This window comes from Betta splendens, chromosome 2, assembly GCF_900634795.4.
Source record: "Betta splendens chromosome 2, fBetSpl5.4, whole genome shotgun sequence".
NCBI lineage: Eukaryota > Metazoa > Chordata > Actinopteri > Anabantiformes > Osphronemidae > Betta > Betta splendens.
In genome coordinates this window covers 26,290,927-26,313,276 of record NC_040882.2, presented here as the reverse complement: position 1 = coordinate 26,313,276, position 22,350 = coordinate 26,290,927, and the positions used below count along the sequence as shown (strand labels likewise).

The following is a 22,350-nucleotide window of genomic DNA, read 5'->3' as shown; positions in this document are numbered from 1 at the left end:
GTCAGGCTGGTGGGAGGAAACAGTCGATGTGCAGGTAGACTGGAGGTAAAACATGGAGGAGAATGGAGATTGGTGGGTGGATTTGACTGGACCCTGAGGGAAGCAGCCGTTGTCTGTAGAAAACTACACTGTGGTTCTGCCATTTCTATAGAACTGAGAAAAGGCATAAATGTGTTGGGGATCCTTTCTAACTGTGTTGAGTCTGGATCTGCCCTAAGGGAGTGTCTAAGATCATACCACTCCTCTACCTACTTTCTGAATCTCACCTGCTCAGGTAAATCTCATTAGCGACATCATGTCTTTTTCAGAAGGATTATTCCTCTGTTACAGTGAAAGTTTTGTTATTTCTTTGGATTGTAAAGATTCTAGACCAGGGGTGCTCAATCCTGGTGGTGGTCCTCGAGAGCTACAGTACCGTCCCGCTTTTTTTCCAACTCTCCCGGCTGATTACCTAGATCAGGTGTCCCAGTAAGCTGCTGACTGCGTAAACACACCTGGTCAAGGTAATCAATATTTACCTGGGGCAGGGAACAGGACCGTAGCTCTCGAGGACCAGGATTATGCACGCCTGTTCTAGACCAATTTTGGTCTGGAAGCTTCAGACATCAGGTGAAGGTCAGCATCGATACCTTCACCTAAGGCAGCAACATCTTATCTCTTTTAGTGACATCCCGCCAGTGGTACTGTATAACCTGACACAGTTACTTTTCATCATCTCATTGTTTACAGACCTGCTGCTTCAGCCAATCATCTCTGTTTCCTCCATGAACGGGGTTTCCCAGTCCCATCAGCAGGGGTTTCAGGTGTTCAGAGGTTTCAGCTTCACAATCAGCTGCTCCATCCAGCCCCAGTACCCAGGAGGCTCCTTCCATCTCACCTTTACCTCCTCCTCCTCCACTGCAGAACACAACTACACCCAGCCAGCTGTCAATGATTCTACCCACTTCCCGTTTCCTGTTGCAGAGCCCGCCCACCAAGGAACCTACACCTGTGTTTATCAGGTGTACGTTTTTTCCCAAAACTTCTCCTTTGAGAGCGGTCGACTGCCTGTCATTGTCTCAGGTAAAATGAAGCAAAGAACCTTCCATGTCACTGACCATTTTAACTGTAGCTTTAGATCAACTTTAGATTGACTGAAGAACAGACAGTAAACACCTGAAGTAACATGAAACTACAGGGTTAAGAGGTCAGACCATATAGGAGCATCAAGTCAATCCAGTTTCATGAAGCTTTTTGACTCATGATGACTGTGAACATGTTTGATCAGATCCACCAGAGTTTCCCCTCAAAGTCGTCATCCTGCCTTTTACTTTGCTGCTGCTCAGCGCTACCCTTTACTTCTACTGTAAGGTACTGGACACACCTGCAATTATGTGAACGATCAGAGGAGCCATGAAGAAAGTCACATTTGTGCTGTCATGTCTCTCCAGACGACCAGGGGGCAGACGTCCAACAGACAGGAGGACACGGAGCCAGGTGTTGGTGCAGCTGAAGAGGAAGTAGACGTCCAAGGAGTTCAGGCCACACCCTCAGGAATCTGAGACTCTTTTGATCCTGATGTTGTCCTTTTAATCGTTCGCTTTCTTTACTTCATGGTTTCTTTATTCATCTGCCTTTGGTGGGTTGTTGTTAATAAAAGGGCTGCAGTGAAAAATGAAACATGGACATAAAGTAGAGTAGATGTGAGTGTGTGTAGATGTGTTAGCATTCTTATTTTTTTCTCCCTACCATCTTTTGTGTACCTCTGACACAATCAAAGTGTGCAAAAATAATTTCCTTTTGGGATTAATAAAGTTTTTTGAATCTGGAAAACATACATATAATACTAGAAGCAATAAATAGATATTTTCAGAAAACAATCATGTTTGCTGGCGCGGTGCTGTGAGAGAACGTGAGACTCTGCAAGAACAGTACAGAGGAATTCAACAAGGCGGTGCGCAACCGGCCTTAAACAACAGCTCGATATAAATTGCTACCACATCCTGATGTAGCCGGCGTCACCTGGTGAGTGACGTGAGTGACTGATTGGGAAGGAAGGGGATAAAAGCTTGCAGGTGTTCCCCGTACTGGTGATTCTCGAAGGAAAGGACGCTGGTTTCAATCGGAGTGTGAGTGAAAGCTGCACGAGGTGAGGGATTGATGGATTTGAGTGCTAGCAGTGCTATGGTTTTAGCAAATTGAAGTCTTGTTGTTTTTATGTTGCAGAAGCTTGCGAGGCGGCCACGCAGTCATGCATATGATAATTGACAGGGCAGGTGGTTATAACTACTGTGGTTTTACAGTAAAATATTAAAATTGGTAAATTTATTAAGGTTTGAATAAATGTTGATTTCAGGTTGTGTTGCAGGGATTGCTGGTGCGGCATATCGCTGTTTCCTGCTGTACGTTTGGGTTTATTTAAGGTTTTTTCTTTGGTTAGTCCACTCGGCCTTGCACGGCCTGTTGTCATATGCGGGAGCATATTCTGTAAGGGATAATTTTAATTTTTTTCTTTTATTATTTTTGTGTGTCGTTCAGTTTGTTTTCAGTTAGTGACACCACTGTTCAGTTTTCAGTTTGCCATTTCCCTAGCCGTCCCCTGAGGGTATCCGTTGCCTGGCCCATTGATCGTGCTTATTTGTAGTGAGTGGGGTCAATTGAGCTGCGGGCATTGGGCCCTGGCGGAGGCTGGCCCTCAATGCACAACCGCAGAGTATGTGTGTGGGTTTGAGTGTCACACTACACGGGGCGAGCATGGGCATACTTGAGCGAGAGAATGGGTAAGTGTGAAAGAAGGGTGAGGATGGCTCTGGCTGTGCTGCGTGTGGCGCCTGGGCAGTAGTACTGCGGTCCCTGGGTCTCGGCTGTCCCTTCCTGGCTGGGGGTTGTGGGGGGTGGTGGGATAGGTAGCAGAGCCAGTCGGGAACCTGGCTCTGCGGACCCTGGAGCTCTGGTTCCCAACTACATTTCTCCGCATTCATCCACTTAGGTCTGCAAGGGGCGTCCTGCTGATGGAGGGACCAGGGCTACTGGGAAGTGGTTCCGTCCCTTCCAAGTGGGATGCTCTGCAGTTTTAATTGCATTAGTCATACACACTTGTCCAGGAATCTGGGGGCTCCTTCCGGGGGGGCCAGTAGACTTCCCATTGATGGCTCTGTCTGCTGGACCCGCCGGAGAATTGGGTATCTCCCAAAGTTCCTCATACTTAGCTACATACACATACATTTAGGGCCGGGGGTGGGCTCTTTCACTGGGGCCTGGGGCTGAGGCCAGTTGTGGCCTTGGCCACTGGCCCTGATGGAGAGATCACCACCCAGTTTTAACTGCAAAAAGACATTTAGGGCGAGGGGGGGCACTGTCCGGGGGACACACCGTCAGCCAGCGGTTGTGCTCCTGGAGGTGTCACCCACCTTCAGTGCACTTTAGTTCCACACACTCAGGTCCAAGCTGGGTTGCAGGGTTCTGGGGTGTCTTTTTCTACTGCCCTCTGCCTCCCCCGGGTGGGGGGGTTGGTCGGGGCTCGGGAGGAGCTGCGGTCCCTGCCTGGGGCCACATGGACGGCAGGCCGGAGACCTACCCTCCCCACGAATGTGATCAAGCGAATGGTGTGGGTGGGAGAATGTATCTGAGAGTGCATTGGTTCACGTATGATTGACTAGTTTGTTGTGAGAGAGTCTATGGTGTGTGTGTGTGTTGATGTGATGATGTGTGTTGCACATGTGGGTGGGTGTATGCGTCTGTGTTTGTGTGAGTTGGTATGCGTGTGGTGCGGTTGAAGTGTGGGGGGTCCGGTTTTTCGCCCGGGGTACGGTGATCGTCTGCCTGGGTGGTCTCTTTTCTGCTGACCCCACCAATTGCTGGCCTTGTGCTGCAGGCCGCTGTAGCGCCAGGGGATGAGGTCGGGCCGATGGGGTAGGCCCCGCTCCGCCCGTGCGGGGGTGGTGGACTGGGGGCGGGCCCCACTCTGGGCGCGGGGGCATCTTCTGGCGGGCTCCCTACGGACCGTGGGTCCTCGGGCTCTACTCTTTCAGGCCGACCCTCCCGCCGGGGGGAGTGTTTGCCCCTGGTTCTCATGGGGCGGACAGCGTTGACCCCCGGTGGCCCACTCTGGCCTCGGGTGCTGTCTCTGTGGCTGCTGCAGCTCTGCCTGGGGGGCTCTGTGTGGGCGGCTTGGGTCGCAACACCTGCCCTCCTGGAGCTGAAGGTGTGTGTGCTCCCTGGCTGCTGGGATTCCTTCCTCTGCTTGCTGGATGGGCGTAGTGGCCGAGCCCCTCACATCACCCTGGCTTCCACAAGTGGCATTGTTCATGCACCAACGTCTGCCTCACCCTTTGGGTGAATAATGTTAAGCTACAGCCTTACTAACCTTGTAGTGGGACACTTTCCAAATCCAACTGTAAGTATTATTGATACTTATCACTACCAATATGAATAATGTGTGAATATGGAATTTGTGGTGTTGTATGTCATGACCTTTATTAAGTAGTATGGGATATGTATAATAATGCACATATGTATGTATATTGTATGTATATGTTTGTATTAGTATGTGCACATACCTTAGCACTATTATTGGTATTAGTATTAATCTCCAAGGTAAACCACAGCACAAAAATTGTTTAGTTATGAATGTGTTAGCCTAAGGTACATCCATGCTTCTTATTTATTTATTCTATTTATTTATTATTTTTTTTTTGCTCCGATTGTTTACTTAACAGATTTGCTTGGTTTCAGCAGCTGGTTGCACCCCTTACCCCCCCCCCCCCCCCCCCACCCTCCCGCATACACACCCTAAAGCAGAAACCTAACCTGTCCACCAACACAGCAACATCACACACATTTTGGATTAGCTAGAAAAAAAAAAAAAAAATTGAGCTGCGGGCAACACTATCTTACCACACTGGATAACGTCTGGTAATGGGGGAAAAAAGACACGGCTCCGAACAGAAGGTTCCGTCCGTCTGACTCCCTGTTACTAAAATCCCTTCTACCCCACTCTGCTCAGGGGACATTAGATACTTCTTTTTATTAGATAGACCGTCAAGGCTATCAGAGCCTATTGATCTACACCTGTGTGTAAGTGGTGCGCTGTATGAGCTAAGCAGACACACACCAACACCCCCTCATCCCTTTTGCTTCGAGATCTCACGTGACTCAGCGACTCGGGCCAGCGAAGAAAAGCAGGGGGACACAGACAAAGGATGGAAGCAGGAAAGAGTAGCAGTGTGTGGTTATATTTTCAAGCCGAAAATGAAACAATTATGCAATCTGCAAAAAGTACATGTTAATGTTAAATACAAAATGGTAAATACAGTGGCAACACCACCAATATATATTATATATTTATATAGTCGTAGCACTTAAAGGTGTTAGCCTTTACTGTACCACAATCTGTTTGCATTTACAGCGCGGTATCATCGGGTTTTTAGCGCGTTGGAGCTGTGTTACGTCTTTTTGGCCTATAGATGGCGATCAGCCCCCAGATTCACAAAATGCTCGGTATAAGAAGGGCCAAAGTCGCCTCCACCTGCTGAGGAGACTGAGATCTTTTGGAGTGTGCAGGATGGGGAGCAGCACAGACAGAAAAAGGCCAAAAAGCTGGTGAGGAAGGCCAGCTCTGCCTTGGGCTGTCCATTGGATTCTGTGGAGGAAGTGGGAGACAGGAGGATGTTGGCAAAGCTGACATCCATTATTGACAATTCCTTTTATCCACTGCACCAGACTTTGGGAACTCTGAGCACCTTCAGTGGCTGACTGATCCACCCCCAGTGTAGAAAGGAACGGTACCACCACTGTTAGACTAGACAATGTAATGGTCTGACAGACACAAATCTACGCTCAGTTTTTTCTTTGGACACTTTATCCTGGACACTTCAAAGCGATACTTAAAAGCAAGTTGTGTTATAAAAATTTTACATTTTATTAGGAAGAATATGCAACAGCATCTAACATTGATGGTCCAGAGAAAACAGAAAATTGCAATTGTGGATGAAAATGCTAATGCTCTGACGAATCTCCCAAATCTGAGTGCCCCTTCATTCTTAAATACTACTCAATATTGTTTTGGTCAACCCCCTATTGAAAATCATTTCCTTTAACTGTTTTATTGTACTGTATGTGAGTTGGAGATCTGTTCATGTTTCTTTACGTGCTACATGTCGTTACCAAGCACAAAGTTAAGTACACCACATGACTGAGCTGTAAATATGTTTTATGTTTTCATGTTCTATTTTGGCACATGTCTCTCCACTCTTGCTGTTTTCCTGCGGCTGCTCTAGCAATCAAATTTCCCCACTGTTGGATGACCAAAGTTTATTTGTCGATGATCTCAGTAGGTGTAATTAATGTCATCTTCATCATCGTCTTCATCATCATCACTGCTGCCCCTGGTGCAGTCAGAACAACATGAAAGGGATGTCAGCAGAGGATTACTGTGCTGTGACTGGCCTCTACTCTCCATCAGAGGTCTCTATGGAACTGCAGGCTCCGGACACTACACCTGCTCATCCAGCGGTAGCTCCTAATTAACTGTGATTGCTTAAACTCCACCTGGACTTCTGCTTGTTGCTTGTGTGTCATCCCCTGTTCATAGGTTCATAGGTTGTGTCACTAAATGTTTCTCTCATGTTTTCATTGGGGGCGGCACGGTGGTGCGGTGGGTAGCACTGTCGCCTCACAGCAAGAAGGTTCTGGGTTCGATTCCCGGAGGCGGACCTCGTGCCTTTCTGTGTGGAGTTTGCACGTTCTCCCCGTGTTTGCGTGGGTTCTCTCCGGGTTCTCCGGCTTCCTCCCACAGTCCAAAGACGTGCGTTAGGTTGATTGGCCTCTCTCCATTGCCCGTAGGTGTGAGTGTGTGAGTGAATGGTTGTCTGTCTATGTGTTGCCCTGCGATGGACTGGCGACCCATCCAGGGTGTACCCTGCCTCTCGCCCGTAGCCAGCTGGGATAGGCTCCAGCACCCCGTGACCCCGCACTAGGGAGTAAGCGGTTAAGAAAATGGATGGATGGATGTTTTCATTGGGTACATTCCAAAAAATACAGACAACATGACCTGATGCCCCATTTTGAAGTTGAAATGTATTTCATTCTTTATTATTTACAAATATGTGAAACTGTTTCTTGTACTGTTATAAATCTCAACTAAGGGAAAAACCCATGTGCGCTGAAACTACTTCTCTCCGAAATGGGGCACCAGGCCATGTTCTCAGCCCTTTTTAGTTTCTTTGTGGTGTCTAGTTCTGCTAGCCAGGTTTTAAAACTAAAATCTTTGTAACCTTCTTCAGCTTCATTCTATCTATTTTTGCGTCACATTTGAGCTAGTGAATATTAGAGCAGCTTCAGTAGCAGACTGATCCACCCTCGCTGTGTGAAGGAGAGATATCGTAGATCCTTCCTACCTGCTGCTGTCAGACTGTACAATCAGAACTGTTGACCACGTCCCACCACAGTCACTCACCCACTGCATCAGTGGTTTATATAGCAACCTGCTCTGCACAATATTTGTGTAAATCTGTGAACAATCATGTATATTGTTACCGGTACAAATCTTATACCCATTACTGTGCAATAACCCTGCAATGACCTCATACTCACTCTAACTGTACTGTACTGCTTTGTACTGTGCCAACACAAACTGTTCTGTACCTGTATTCTTGCTCATCTGTACTGCTGTTGTGAGAGGTAATTTCCCCACTGCGGGACTATTAAAGGTTTTTCTTATCTTATCTTATCTTATTAAAATCAGTTGGTTGATGTGTCTGTGTAGAGTTTTCTGTGTGAGCAGATGTTTTTTGTCAATAAAGTCATCACTTAGTGGTTGTGTCTGGTTCATACAGGGCTATAACATGTTTACACTTATAATTTAAGGGGTTAAAATTACGCACATCGTGGCTAAATTTACAAGTAAAATAACGTGACCTTAATTTGCCTACACGCTCTGATTGGCTAATGAACAAGGAAGTTGTCTCAGTCCTGTGACGTGGCACAGCAGATCCTGAAAGCTCCACAAGCAGCAACAAGCGAGTCCACTGACTGATGACTTTAATTATATTTAATGATCAGACATGACGGCTCATATTCATGTATATGAAGTGTGACGTTACTCTTGTGATTTGCGCAGTTGATGCAGTTGCGCAACATAGCACAGAGTTTGCACAAATATTGCACAGAGGAGATTACTACTTTACATAACCACTAATGCAGTGGGTGAGTGACTGTGGTGGGATGTGGTCAACAGTTCTGATTGTACAGTCTGACAGCAGCAGGTAGGAAGGATCTACGATATCTCTCCTTCACACAGCGAGGGTGGATCAGTCTGCTACCGAAGCTGCTCTCCAGAGCAGACAGTGAGTCCTCCAGTGGGTGAGAGTCCTGGTCCATGATGGATGTCAGTTTAGCCAGGACCCTTGTCTCACCCACCTCCTGCACCAGAGTGCAGGAGGTGGGTGAGTCCAGTGTCCAGAGTGCAGCCCAGGACAGAGCTGGACCTCTTGATGATCCTGTCCAGTCTCTTCCTGTCCCTCACTGTGATGCTGCTGCTCCAGCAGACCACACATACCCTTCCTGTACAGTGCATCCATGTTATGAGTCCAGTCCAGTTTATTGGTCAGATGCACACCCAGGTATTTATAAGAGTCCACTTTCTCAATCCCTCCCCTGAATGAACATCAGGAGCAAAGATGTGAGCAGCAGCCAACTCGACCAGCGCTGGAAAAAAACCTCTGGGTTTGTTGATTTTATCTGCCGACAAGTGGAACTGTAGACTGAACATTCATCAGAAATACCTGCTGAACATTTCATTCATTTATTCTTTTCAAACTCACATTCATCTACTAGTTTCAACGTAGACAGAAGTAGGACCACTACTTTATTTGAATCAGTTATAGAGTCGTGTCTTGAGCTGTATTAGGATCAGTTGTAATGACTGAATGAAGCCAGATGTAGCTTTTCTCATGACTCCTCTAACAGGAAGAAGATGAACTCCTCCTCCTGCTGCTCATCACATTCATCACATTCATCTCATTCGTCTGAATGAAGGTGTTGAGGCCTCAGAATCTCAGGATCAACAGTTTTCAGGACGAGTCCAGTTTGACAGAGACGAGCTCAGAGACGGAAATCTCTTACTGTACATCTCTTTCAGCCGCTGATCGGTCTGAAAGTCAGAGACCACCTACAGAACAAGTCCACAAACAGCGGAGCCACAAGAAGAAATCATATTCCTCAATGGACTGGGACTGATACTGGGACTGCTACTGGTGGGACTGGTAGCAGCTGTGCTGGCTGTTTGTACTAACAACTGATTTAGGATTTTAAGATATGCATAAAAATGTCATAAAATGAGCAGAATTTTTCCAGAACTTATGTGGCTCCTCATATGAAGAGAGAAACGATCTGATGCATTATTTGACCAAACTGTTTGTTTCTCCACATTCAAAGATCAGCTGAGTCCAGACTGAACATGTCTCATCTCCTTTCACTGCTCACACACTGAATAGGATGCTGAGGATCCAGTGAACCACACATAGAGAATCGCCTTCTTCTGAGCTGTTCACACAGTGACCGTTTACATCATGTCAAATGTGCTGCACAAACACACAAATACACACAAATATTTTAAAATAGTTACAAATACTTTACTTATATCTAACTTTGTTTTAATGCAGGCTGGAGAGGACCTTCCCGTCCGTGTGCACAGCCTGGGTTCAGTTTACAGGTTCACTTTCACTTTTAGGTCTGAGGTAATTTGCTGTTGTGTCATGTGACTGTCACGCGTTTAGCTCTCGCACAGTTTAAAGCACTTCCTGCTTTGTTATAGTTCGCAGACTTTCGATCAGTACGTTCAGAAAGTAATTAGTAAATACAGTCATGTAAACGTAGACGACTTGTTGCTCAGTCGACTGCGGACAAGTAAGTAATAAAGTTAAATGTTCGCTTGATGCTTCTGTTCTGTTGACGTTCGTGAACGTGAACGTGCTCGTTTCACTGTCTACAAACAAGCGATGACGCAGTTGATAGATCTTGTGCAGGTAGAAATAAGTTCAATCCTGACTCAAGTTTTAAGCTACTGTAAATATTCTTCTCGTATGGTTGAAATCTTTTTGATCCCTCAAAATAACAAATCGATTGGTTATAAGTAGATAAAAAAGTAGATTTTGACCCGATTTTTGACACTTTTGCAGTTAATTCTGAAGATTTCTTCTTTTACCTAAAAGTAGTTTTTCTGTTTGAAGCTGCTGAGACCTTCACACAAACACCAGCACTGATCCGGTCCCTTTAAAATGTAAACGTCTGCATGTAACTTTCACTGTGATTGTTCTCTGTTCATGTCTGTGTTACTCTGCATTGGTAACTTAGTTTTCACGTAGTGTTTAAGAAACCTAAACGAATTGTGTAAATATTTTCTAGATCAACGAACATAAAACAAAGTGTAAAGAAAAGACAGTTAAAGCCATTAAATAATGTTCTGTGGCTTCGCGTTTTTACATATGACGTGTGACGCACTCCTTTTCTGCAGATTGTCACAGACTTACTAAGAAACCGTCTTTCTATCATTTTATGTGATTTACATGCATTACTACAGAGTTTCACAGAAAATCTACTTAAATAGAAAAGGGTTTCACTTGTATGTACAGCATGAGAGGTTGAGAGGTAATTTGTCATTTGTGAAAAGGTAATTCTTCAGAACTCAGATCAGTCTCTTCAGCTACAATATGAAGATACTTTTCTCTTCTTATGAGACTTTATTTTCTTTTCTCACAGGGTGATGATGATGATGATGATGATGATGATGATGATGATGATGATGTGGCTCCTTCTCCCTCTCAGCCTGATCTCCTCTGTCTGTGGGTACAAGTCCTGCTCCTGTAGTTCATGCAGCTCTTTTAGCTCTGTATTAACCTCATGTCGACCTCTCTCCTTCAGGGACGTTTCCTCTGGTCGTGTCTCCGACCTATCAGACAGTAGAGGACGACAACGTCACCATCAGCTGGGACTTTGACACAAAAACCGACCTGTCCTTCACCAACCTCAAGTGTCGTTTACTGTCAGAACCTCCCAAGGTTTTATATCAGATGACAAGCGGTGCTGAGGGAGCAGAGTCTCATCAACAGTTTTCAGGACGGGTTCAGTTGGACAAAGAAGCTCTGAGAGGAGGACGATTCAGACTCATTCTGTCCAACGTTGCAGCTGAAGACTCTGGAACCTACAGGTGTGACGTGGCTGCCAATTATGATGAGACCATGAGGACATGGGAATTTACCACCTCAGGTAAGTTGACCGTAGCCCCGCAGCAGGACAAGGCTGTTACCATGGCAACACGTTAACCTGACTCCCATCCTTAGAAACGTTTGTGCTGAATGTGAGTCAGATCTCTGACGGAGACGGCGTCGTGTCTCCCAATACAGCGACGAGGCCTGAAGGTGAGTCTGATCAGTTCAGGTGCCCAAAGAATCGCTCACAGAAACACCGATGTTCTGTCTCTCACAGGTTCCAGGACCACACGAGGAGATCAGCTCTACGACTACATGGTTGTGGCTACGCTCATAGGAGCTCTGCTTTTAATGGTTGTGGCAGCTGTTGGGAAGTTGCTCCATGACAATCCTCCACACAAAGGTACCGTTGTTGACGTTGTTTGGACAAAGCTGCATCACTGTTTTATACCTGCTTACTGTGGTTGCCTTTCACCACGTAGGTCCAGATTGAGCTGAAGCAGCACCAGCGTGAGCAAACTGGAAGCAAACGCTGACATTGTGGCTGCAGAAGCTAAGAGGAGGCAGTGCAGTGTGTTTATACTGGTGACGCATCATCTGTCATCCTGCTCCCTGTGTGGGTATGATGGGATCTAAGCATTGTGGCCTGAGGAGGCATCAGATGAGTTCAGAGCTAAACTCACTCCTTCTCCACCTGTTTCTACCTCTTATTTACATTAAGCTGGGCCACCTTCAATACAAAGTGCCTTCAATCTGCTCTCAGATCAGTGAGTAGCAGCTCAGTGTCCATTAGTTTCATTGAATAATACTCCAGAAAAGCTGTGTTAATGTGTCTTCACAAACCTTTCAACTCTGTTTTATAATAAATAGCATTAACGTTAGGAGCCGTAGATCAAATCTGCTTCAAGGCAGCAACAGCAAAACAAAAGGCTTCAGTTCTACACGTGTGAGCGAGTTCAAGTTATTTCAGACATTATATTTATCTGTGCACTTTAACTGTTCTCTCTATGAGGAACGTCTATTTTTCTCAAGGATGTTGAAAGTGATTCTACTTGTTAATTTCATCATATGGTGAAATCAAAGCAAACCAGCAGGAATAAGGAACAACCATTCACACACTCATACAGAATGTTTAAGATAAGCTCAGTCTCAACACTGTTAATTTGATGGGACTTAATGTTAATTTATTTATATCTTCTCTTACAACTTGATTTACTGTATGAGGCCACTTCACAACAAGTGACATTTCATTACAGAATTTAAAGACACATAACATTTAATCCATGTGTTACCATTTAAATTTCTGTGAAAAGCATCCGTCTTATCGGATTTGTATGTTGTTTTTATAAATTAATACAAGAATTCAGTGACTGTAAATAAAACAGAATGTGTTTAAAAACTGTCTTCATTGTATATCAATACATTTGAAATTGTGAGTGTTGTCTGTGTCTAAACTGACTTAGGGTGTGGCACAAGCAACATTAATTTGATGCTGCTCTGATCAGATGTGTACAAAGCTGCATTATACAGTGAATGTGAATGACTTGGATGACATCATTCAAATTTGGTTATTGAAGTTGTGTCATTTAGTGTTTACAGAGTCTTTCTTTTATTGTCTCAGCCAAAACCTCGACTCCATGCACAGTAACATGTCTGAGCTCACAGGGAAAGTCCTCAGGCCTCATCTCTGATCTCTGGGCACCGTCATCAGCCAGGACCTCAAGTGGAGCAGTTCCACCTTCCTGTGAAGATGCTGGACAACTTCTCCATCACAGTCTGTTTGCTGCAGCCACGGCCAGAGACGAGGCCAAGCTGCAGAGAAGGTGAGCGGCTGCCACCTCCCGTCTCTCCAGGACCCGCAGACGTGCAGCCAGGACTGTAGTCGACCCGTCTCACCCAGGACATGAACACTTTGAGCCCCTCCCCTCTGGCAAGAGGCTCCGGTCCATCAGGACCAGGACCTCGCGCCACAAGAACAGCTTCTTCCCAGGCAGTCAGTCTATTGAGCTGTGCTCCCTACAGGACCTGGCAATAAAGCTTTTTCTGATTCTGATTCCAAGAGTGGGAACACAAACCTACCACAAGGGGGCGGAAGAGTTAGATGAGCAAATTTAAGGAAGAAAATCAGACACAAAAGATCATGAATATGATAAGTGGTGCTGAGTTTCAGTATATAGTCACATATTTCATTTCATTGATTTGTTGCATTATGAAATTAGACAGTTTCACACTTTATAGACTTGACACATTCTTACACATCTTTCAGCTTCTTTAAGTTGTAAACATGGGATTTGTTCATTTGCAGAATCACTGGAGTCATTAAAACTTGCAGACGTTCTGTACCTGCTGAGGGAACTGTCCTTTGGTGTGTGCTAAATATTTTAGAGGCATTTTAGGCCTCAGCAGCCCTCTATGTCACCGTGTGCTGGCAGGGACAGACCCCGCTTCTGTCCTGGACTGACTGTACTGAGCACCATCCAGGATGCGGTGGCCAAACTACCGTCCATCATAGACAACCCCTCCACCACTGTGGAGACTAAGTGTCCTCCCCACAGCCATCAGACTGTGCAGTGTGTAAATAATGAGACCATGTGTACACACAGTGAATACAAGTCTAGATTCAAGAGTTCTATTTGTCACAAACATGTACTGAAATGAAATTACACAATGATGCAGACAGTGCAGGATTTAAAGAGAATAAATCCAATGAAAGTAAATGGAAATAAATGTAAAGCAAGGATGTACAGAAACAACTGTATACGACACACGACAGTTATGGAGACATACAGTAGTGTTTAATTCTCTGATAGCTTGATGATAGAGGCTCCTGTTCAGACTTTAAGTTTGTGCTCTGAGTGGATTGTTTTGCTAGATGTCAGTTTCTGAAACTGATCATGGTTGGTTGGTTAATGTCTGTCATTATGTGCTGTCACCTGGACCTGCACCTCCTGATGTCTAGAAGGCGTGCCATAACTTTTATTCTATACAGTCATCTGCATATTGTCATCTCTTAATAAAACTTTAATAAACCTTACAGTATTTGCTGAACCAAAGGAATTTCATCACTATCGGGTGAGTAATGTTTTATTGTTCTTCATTACTCATTATTCACTCATTATTATTCATTACTCCACACTTGAGTTGATTGGAGACTCATAGAACATAAGTATGAGTGTGAATCAGCTCACCTGCTGTTTGCTGCTTCTAAGAGTTTCTAAACAAGACAAACTAAAAAAAAGCACCCTCTGGTGTTACGGTTCATGGCCTGGTTTATTTCACTGTTGCACCGGGAACAGGTCTGATTTACTGCCACAATGTGAACCAAGCTCCTGCTGTTGTTGTACAGAGACGAATGCATACTCCTGGAGCACCCCCCACAGAGAAAACAGCCCTGGAGCTGCTCTACAGAACCAACCTTTTGTAGAGGTTTAATCAACACAGACTCATGTCATTTGTACTGTACAAAGCAAAGGTATAAAATGACAGACGTGCCGAGCAGAGCTGCTGCTATCAGTCCAACTGTACAATAAACTGTACTTTCCCAAGGTTCTGCTTCAGGTTCAGGCCGATCTGTTGCTGCTGTGAATACGTGAAGAACAATGATACAATTACCTGCTGATTAAAATGTGTTAATAAGGGTTCAGTCAACTCACCAGTGACGTTGAGTCGACATCTGCCAATGCTCCAACCATCAGCTGTTCTGACTCCACACAGGTACAGTCCTGAGTCCTCAGTCCTGAGTCTGGACACCTGGAGTCTGATCCGTCCGTCTCTGAGCTCGTCTCTGTCAAACTGGACCCGTCCTGAAAACTGTTGATCCTGAGACTCTGAGACCTCAACACCTTCATGGAGATGAAGCAGGACTGAGGCTCTGAGACCAGTGAGCAGCTGACAGTAGATGTAAACTGAGGTGATGGTGTCAGGTTTGGGTGTGAAGGTCCACTCCAGTGTGATGCTGTGGTTCTGTGTCACGGTCACTACTAATGATCCTGTGGAGCAAACAGAGAGAACATTCATTATTTATTCATTAATTATTGCTTAGATTGCGACAAACAAAGATGTGGACGAACCAGAGACACATGAGATGAGGCTGATGAGTGTCAGGATCCTGAAGCTCATCACATGAGGAGGATGTTGATTGTTGTTGTTGACTAATTGTATGACGACAAACAGCCGCTGTTTGTCAGAGAAACAGATGTTTATTCTAAATGCCATTCATATAAATACCAACCACATTAAACGCTGCTTTTCTTTCACTTTTCATACATAGATTTGCTTCTGATTTGCTGATTATGCTAATTTCATTTTTATTTGTTCTCTTCTGATATTTCACATTTTTCTCTTCCTTTATTATTTGCCCTCCACTTCAAAACCTCCTGTTTTTCAGTTTTATCTCCACGTCTTTAAGTCTTATAATTTGATGAGGATGGATCTATTCATAGTCTTCATTTCATCAGAAACCACTTTGCCAATGGTCATATCTTTACTCAGAAACACGTCACTGGCTTCAGAGCATCTGTCCTGTCCTGTTACTTCTGATGTTATTTCATTCATCACTATAATTTTATAAACAGTGCAGTAAAAACATTGAAGTATAGAAAGATTAAACAGATTAAAATGTCACCAACCTTCATGACGATGAGTTTGTTGTTGTCTGAGCAGGAGACTGAGAACAGGAGTCACAGTGTGAAACCACAGATCATGATGACGTCTCCCTGTTTCTCATGACCACAGCACGTCGTTGTCTCTTTACTGAACCAGCTTCAGTTTCTCTTTCATTGGGAAGTTGAACTTTAATTTAGCTGTTTCTTTTGTGCTGTAAAACACACTTAAACACAAGTTTGAATTGTTGAATTCTTCCAGACACTGGCTCAGTCAAATAGATTTAACCCTGTAGAAAGGCTCCGCATGTGTCTTCCACCTCCACTGCTCTGCTTCTTTTCCCATCTGTGCTCTAGAGACAGGTCTCAGTCCTTTAGAAGCTAAAGGTTCGCTTTGGTCCCATCATCCATCCAATATTTTATATTCATTCTTCCACCGGAAGTATTTGTGTTATGTCACTATGCAATAACAAAAATTCCAAATGTGCAGTATTATCATTATACAGTAGCTTCTATCAGATGGCGTCTCACCTACTCTACCTATTTACTATGGGTCCGTCGGTGGGTTTCCTGAGCTATAAAGATGTGTAAAGTCCAGCCCTAATACCTCATGAACGTTACACACCGTTGGAAAGCTGCGACTCTCAGCTTTCTGTCCATTTCCAGCTGTGTGTTGTTCAGCTGCTGAGCTGTACATTTCCAAAACTCCATCAGTGGCGTCTAAAGATAAAGATCGTCTGCTGATTGAAATAATAAGAGAAGATAGATGACAGATAATAAAGTTTCTAGTCATTTTACCAGTGACGCTGAGTCGACGTTTGCCATCGCTCCAACCATCACATGTTGTGATGTTACACTCTTACAGTCCTGAGCTTTTTCTTTCTCTCTTGCTGCTGATCATATTTATTATTATACACTTTGTTTAGTTTTCGTCTGATGGAATAAAACAAATTAGAATCTAAGTACAAGCAAAACAGTTCACATGGTTTTTGGATGATGTGGTCACTTGTGTTCCTCCCACAGTAGTTTTTTTCATGGTTCGTCCAAATGCAACAGGAACTAACTCACATGTCTACATTCACTGTAGAGCGCAGGAGGAACTTAGTGTTAGATTTACAGTTGTTTGTTGTGGTTTTGCACTGGGTTTATTTAACCTACTGTCAGTCGACTAGAAGCTGGGAGACACTGCTCCCTTTGTCTTCACTTCACACAATACTTCTTTATTTTCAGATTGTGTTGTTTCTGTCAGTGTGTAAACTCTGGTCCTGGTCCAACGCTGGGCAACACTCTGGACTGACAAGATGAGACTACTTCAGTAGCCGTGATTATGTCACAAGGCTCAAGGCGACGGATCCACATCCACAAGACTCGACTGGTGTTTCAAGCTGTCTTAATCAGATCGTGGTCAGACAGGCAAGTGTCGCTACACAGCAGGTAGCAAACAGATACAGGCGCAGGCAGTATGAAGTTGTTGTGCTTTTTTGAATGATATTTGATGCACATACAAAGTAGCTTGTTGACTGTTTTAACTGTCAATTCATCCAGATAGAGAGAAAAAGGCGAATCACCAACGTCAGAAATTAGCTCCTCTGAAATGTGGAGCGAGCACAGATTTAATGACTGCTGTGCATTTGGTTCTGTGCATTTTAAATGCTCCCATCTCAAGTCATCAACTGCATTAATTGGGGAATGGCATGCAACATATGCAGCTATCCTTATTTCTCGTCGCTTTTGGTCATTTTTGATTGTCGTCACTTTGCTTGTAGAGGCTACGGCATAACGTTTCATACTCGGCACACAGAGGGCTTTGTGTTTGTTCCTTCAGATCCGTCAAATGAGCCCTAATTTCAATACTGCAGCACTTACAGCAATCTACCGGGACAGGTACAATCCACGGTTTGAGCTCAGGCTCACTCTCCCACTCCTTTCAATATGTTCTCTTATGTTTTCCCCACTTTTGCATTTTTTTATTCCTTTTATTAACTCAGCCAGCAAAATCTCTAATGGCAAAATGCAGTACGCGCAACGGCAGGTGATGTTTTGAAATCAGAACACGATAGGCTACCTTAATTGTAGAGTAACCAATGGGATTCTTCTGCAGTGTTGTGTTTAATAACCATAAAACTTTCAGGTTGAGGTGTGTGTGGATAGAGTAACCATTCAGGTTCTGCACAGTGTGACATATAATGACCACACATCGCTGTGTTTAAATACTTTCAAATCCAGCCACGTTAGACAAAAAAAACAGCCTAAACTATTAATACCCACCCGATAATTGTTTTTCCCGCCCGAGACCATAAAAAGTATCCCAACTGGGTGGAAAACCGCCCAATCTGGCAACACTGCATCCAAACGGTGCCGGTTATAAACTTGATTGCTTCAGCCAATTGTTATGTTTAATTCCTCTGTGAATGGGGTTTCCCAGGCCCATCAGCAGGGGTTTCAGCTTCACAATCAGCTGCTTCATCCAGCCACAGTACCCAGGAGGCTCCTTCCATCTCACCTTCACCTCCTCCTCCTTCAATGCAGAACACAACTACACCCAGCCAGCTGTCAGTCATTCTGCCCACTTCCTGTTTCCTGTTGCAGAGCCCGCCCACCAAGGGAACTACACCTGTGTTTATCAGGTGTATGTTTTTTCCCATAACTTCTCTGAGAGCCTTCGACTGTTTGTCAGTGTCTCAGGTAAAATGAAGCGGAGAACCTTCTATGTCACTGACTGTTTTACTGCAGCGTTAGATCAGCTTTGGATAGAACAAAGATTCACTGATTAACAGGCACACCAGTAAACACCGAAATAACAGGAAGATAAAGAGTTAAGAGGGTCAGACCACACAGGAGCATCAGGATTGTTTAGTCTGTGTGAAGCAGTTAGCCTATTGTGTTTAATCAAATCCACCAGAGTTTCCCTTTTAAAGTCGTCATCCTGACTCTGGCTCACACTTTACTTAAATACCTGTGTTTATGTGAATAAGCAGAGGAGCCATGAAGAAAAAGCACATCTGTGCTGTTGTGTCTCTCCAGGCCACCAGGGGGCAGACGTCCAGCAGACAGGAGGACACGGAGCTGGTGGTTTCTGAGGGTCTTTAGTTTGTTCCATTTGAGGGTCTGATGATGTCGCTGCCTCTCATTTTGGTATTTGACATGCAGCCATTCAGACATTCCGATTCAGATACAGTATGGTGGAGTGATGTTCACTATATCAAGGTCATCTTTGAATCTGATAAGAAACTGCTTTCAGATGACGCATGAGGGCTGTTACCATGACAACCAATCATATTATTTAGCTACAGCAGATAACAGTCAGTAACAGGAAAACAACATCCTCTCAGTTTAAGGTGTGAAAGGGGCACCTCCTCCCTTTTCATTCCTCCCAACATTTCGATTATATTTTTGTGACTTCTTCTTAATAAATGGAATATTTTTTTCATCATTCCTGGCTTAAAAAAATAAAACAGACAAAGCCATTTCACATTGTTATGGGAAAAATTGTCTCTTCCTTATTTCTATGTGTCTTCCTTACTTCTATGCAGTTATTATATGATTTATGACTTATGTTCTGCAATTAATATCTTATGTTTTGTCTTACTGTATGCATTTGACATTTCACCTAGATTGTTCAATGCTTGTCTCTGCCTGATAGACTCTCAACTCTAGCTCCCAAACCCAAGGTCGGGGAGTTGTGTCTCTGTCTGTTGAGACTTGGTGCTCCTTTCTCACAGATAGTTGGACGTCAGCGATGCAGGTGTGAGAATGTAAATATCTTCACACACACTGCGACAGGGAGGAGATGGTGCATGTAATTTGATTGGGTTAGAAAGACATTCCACCCTAGTCGGACAGAGAAGCTAAAAGGCAGAAGCAACTTGAGGATCGTGGGCTCTTTGCATCACACCTTCGTGGTGTGTGCACTGATCTCCCCAGCTGGTTTTTGGTTTGTTGATGTGCACGATCAACATCCATGCTTTTTATTTGCTTTCCCCATTATTTTTATTTTCTTTATTATTTCAATAAATCGCACAAAAGGACAACTCTCTCATCTACTTCTTTATGGAAAATTTCCACCACACACATAAACTAGCTTTAACAGTAATATGAGCTGATAAATAGCTTCATCTGATCCAACGTATCACATGTTTGCCCTCTGATAATCAATAAACATTTACAGTTTTTATTGGTTGCTTTGATGCAGCCGTCCAATTAAACAACACATTTTCTTAACAGTTCACACACAGGTCTAAACAGCTGCTACACGCTTTGTTTGGCAAAGGCCCTAACAGTGTCAAATCATTGAAAATATGCAGCAAAAACTCATTTTGCCTTCAAACAATACAGTTTGCAGCCAAGTACATGAACACATCCAATCAGTCATAACACAACGAAATACAAACCAATAATCTCAGTTTGAATCAGTGCTTCATTGATCGTCATTGGAGCCTGTTGCTTTTTGTTGTCTTTGTAGTTTATGTGAAATTTACTTTTTATGCAAAGAATTGGATCCAGATGAAAAAATGCTTTGATTTATTGAATCCATGACATTCATTTTTCAGAATTTTTCAGAAAGTTCAGATGTAAAAGGAGCACCTATAAGTAGTTTTCTCACATTTAACTAAATGACACAACATGTTTTCTCACATTTAGTTAAATGTGCAAAAGTCTAAATGTAAATGTTAAATCTAAATGTAAAGTTTGATGTTAAATGACCGCTTGGTGCAAAACTGAATATTTAAGTAGACTCCACCCCCTTTGATCCTAGATCAGTGACACGGACTCAAACACGTCAAACAGTACGCATAGCTCCGCCCACATCTGACTCTGGATCGGTGCACGAAAATACTGGAGAGAAGCCTGAAGTCGAAGCCATCATGGCCGCCAGCTCCGACTCCCTCCCGTTGGGGGAGATTGAATAGGCTGTAACGGCAGGTGTGCGGGCTGAGGCTCCGCTTCAAACTGCCGTTCTGTCGTAAACACCATTAATGAGTAGTCAAGTAGGTTTAAAAAGAATATTTCTGTGGCGCCGGTGGAGAATTAGTTGGCTAACTATACTAGCTAGCCGAAGTTACGTCCAGGCTAAAAAAGTTTCCAGATCAGATGTGGGCGGGGTTTGCGCGCACTGATTGAGGTGATTGAGTTCGCGTCTCTGATCTAAGACCAGCGCTGTTTGAGGGTAGGGGTGGAGTCTACTTGCCCAATCATGAATATTCAGTTTACACTCGGCCAACATTTAACATTTACATTTAACATTTAACATTTACATTTAACATTTACATTTAACATTTACATTTAGACTTTTGCACATTTAACTAATGTGCAAAGGGAGGTAACTTAAACCTGTGAAAGCAGGGGATGTTAAACCCGTTTCAAGAAGAGAGGTAATTGAAACTCATTTACTATGTGTTACGACTCCCCCCGTACGGTTTCGAACCGCCGGGACTCGACAGGGAACGCGGCCCAGAGAGGAGATGCAGTGGAGGACGGAAACCACGCCCGCTCTGAGCGGGAGCTACGGCTCTCATGGAGCCTGGAGGAAACACGGCCTTTGTGCACACGGCACCACGCTGCTAAAAACACTTGGTTCTCTACTGAACCGTTACGCTCACCTGGCCGTATCCGCTGACCAGGAGTTTGTCTTAGTCAGTGATTAGATCAGACTATTAAAGGAAGTGTCTCTGACAAAAACTGCTGCCAAAATCTTAAATACATGAATAAATAAACCATATTATGACTTGATCTGATGATGTTTCTTCTAACACAGTTGTTGTTGGAAAAACATTTTTACCACAGGGCATGGATTCAAATTAGGGTCAGATTAGATTTGTGCATGCTTAATCTGTACGTGTGTAACCAGATTTGTACCTGTAGACTTAGTGAGGCAATACCATGCTTACACTTATAATTTGGGACGTGTAAAATTACACACAAATTGTAGTTCACAAGTAAAATAAAGTAACTTCAATTTGCCTCCACGATCTGATTGGCTAATCAACAAGGAAGTTGTCGCAGTCCTTTGACATTGTCTTCGTTTTATTTTTGCACCTGCATGTGAACACCAGCCAATGCACTCACCCATGGGTGGAGACAGGAAAAAGTCATCCTGCTCCTCACCCCGGACTGATAAAAGTATAGGTGCGAAGACAACAGGAAGCAAAAGCAGGTCTGGGCCTCCTACTGACACATCTTATGAGAGACACATTTGAGGTGGCAGCTGCTGATAAGAGCATTTAGATCATATATAGATATATGATATATAGATGTGCTTTTACTGTGAACTAACAGCTTCAGCTTTAAATGTCTTGGCGGCAGTGATGAGAATATCAGTATCAACCATCAAACAACATTAATAAAAGGGAAAGTTTTATTTAGAACATACAGATTTTATATATAGTGTGACAGAGAGTCTCTTAAGGTAAATTTATCTTTTAAAGGTAATATTGGTCATTAAGTATGAATCAAGCAGACAAAATATATGAATAACTTTAACCTTCATGTAGAAATAAGCACAGGGTCCGATTTTACACTTTGGCAACAGAATGTTCACAGTATTCATCTCGATCTCCACCTTT

General features: G+C 43.9%; 4 protein-coding genes across 6 annotated transcripts in view; 3 read left to right on the top strand and 1 right to left on the bottom strand.

Annotated features, from left to right (window-relative positions):
- The window catches only part of LOC114867856 (scavenger receptor cysteine-rich type 1 protein M130-like), a 51,046-nt gene that overhangs the window by 8,077 nt on the left and 20,619 nt on the right, over positions 1-22,350 (top strand).
- Positions 287-1,659, top strand: LOC129605026 (uncharacterized). Its single transcript, XM_055514100.1, has 3 exons — positions 287-1,062; positions 1,268-1,350; positions 1,431-1,659. The coding sequence occupies exons 1-3, from the start codon at positions 561-563 to the stop codon at positions 1,539-1,541; spliced, it is 696 nt and encodes a 231-aa protein (XP_055370075.1). The 5' UTR covers positions 287-560; the 3' UTR covers positions 1,542-1,659.
- LOC114869341 (uncharacterized) overlaps positions 9,726-22,350 on the top strand; it is a 39,997-nt gene continuing 27,372 nt past the window's right edge. Inside the window, exons 1-6 of one of the 2 annotated variants that reach the window (XM_029173514.2) lie at positions 9,726-9,885; positions 10,738-10,820; positions 10,900-11,244; positions 11,319-11,396; positions 11,464-11,589; positions 11,669-13,815. In XM_029173514.2, coding sequence (XP_029029347.1) covers positions 10,742-10,820; positions 10,900-11,244; positions 11,319-11,396; positions 11,464-11,589; positions 11,669-11,679 — 639 coding nt within the window. In that variant the 5' untranslated portion in view covers positions 9,726-9,885; positions 10,738-10,741 and the 3' untranslated portion in view covers positions 11,680-13,815. Of the gene's footprint in view, positions 9,886-10,737; positions 10,821-10,899; positions 11,245-11,318; positions 11,397-11,463; positions 11,590-11,668; positions 13,816-22,350 lie in introns of those variants that run through there. The other variant, XM_055514145.1, reaches the window with a different exon arrangement.
- On the bottom strand, positions 14,162-17,625 carry LOC129605043 (uncharacterized). 2 transcript variants are annotated; one of them, XM_055514168.1, is made up of 3 exons: positions 15,815-17,625; positions 15,257-15,362; positions 14,162-15,175 (listed from the first exon to the last, which is right to left on the bottom strand). In XM_055514168.1, the coding sequence occupies exons 1-3, from the start codon at positions 15,818-15,820 to the stop codon at positions 14,697-14,699; spliced, it is 591 nt and encodes a 196-aa protein (XP_055370143.1). In that variant the 5' UTR covers positions 15,821-17,625; the 3' UTR covers positions 14,162-14,696. The 2 variants fall into 2 exon arrangements, with proteins under 2 accessions (XP_055370143.1, XP_055370141.1); XM_055514166.1 differs by lacking the exon at positions 15,815-17,625 and having other exon boundaries at positions 14,163-14,765; positions 14,840-15,175; positions 15,257-15,800.

Excerpts from the sequence above, each read along its gene's own strand:
- LOC129605043 (XM_055514166.1), bottom strand. The coding sequence starts at position 15,401 with ATGGCATTTAGAATAAACATCTGTTTCTCTGACAAACAGCGGCTGTTT. Across the intron at positions 15,176-15,256 it reads CCTCATCTCATGTGTCTCTG|GATCATTAGTAGTGACCGTG; the intron begins GTTCGTCCACAT and ends TTTGCTCCACAG. Across the intron at positions 14,766-14,839 it reads ATGTCGACTCAACGTCACTG|CAGCAACAGATCGGCCTGAA; the intron begins GTGAGTTGACTG and ends ACGTATTCACAG.
- LOC129605026 (XM_055514100.1), top strand. The coding sequence starts at position 561 with ATGCACGCCTGTTCTAGACCAATTTTGGTCTGGAAGCTTCAGACATCA. Across the intron at positions 1,063-1,267 it reads ACTGCCTGTCATTGTCTCAG|ATCCACCAGAGTTTCCCCTC; the intron begins GTAAAATGAAGC and ends ATGTTTGATCAG. Across the intron at positions 1,351-1,430 it reads CCCTTTACTTCTACTGTAAG|ACGACCAGGGGGCAGACGTC; the intron begins GTACTGGACACA and ends ATGTCTCTCCAG.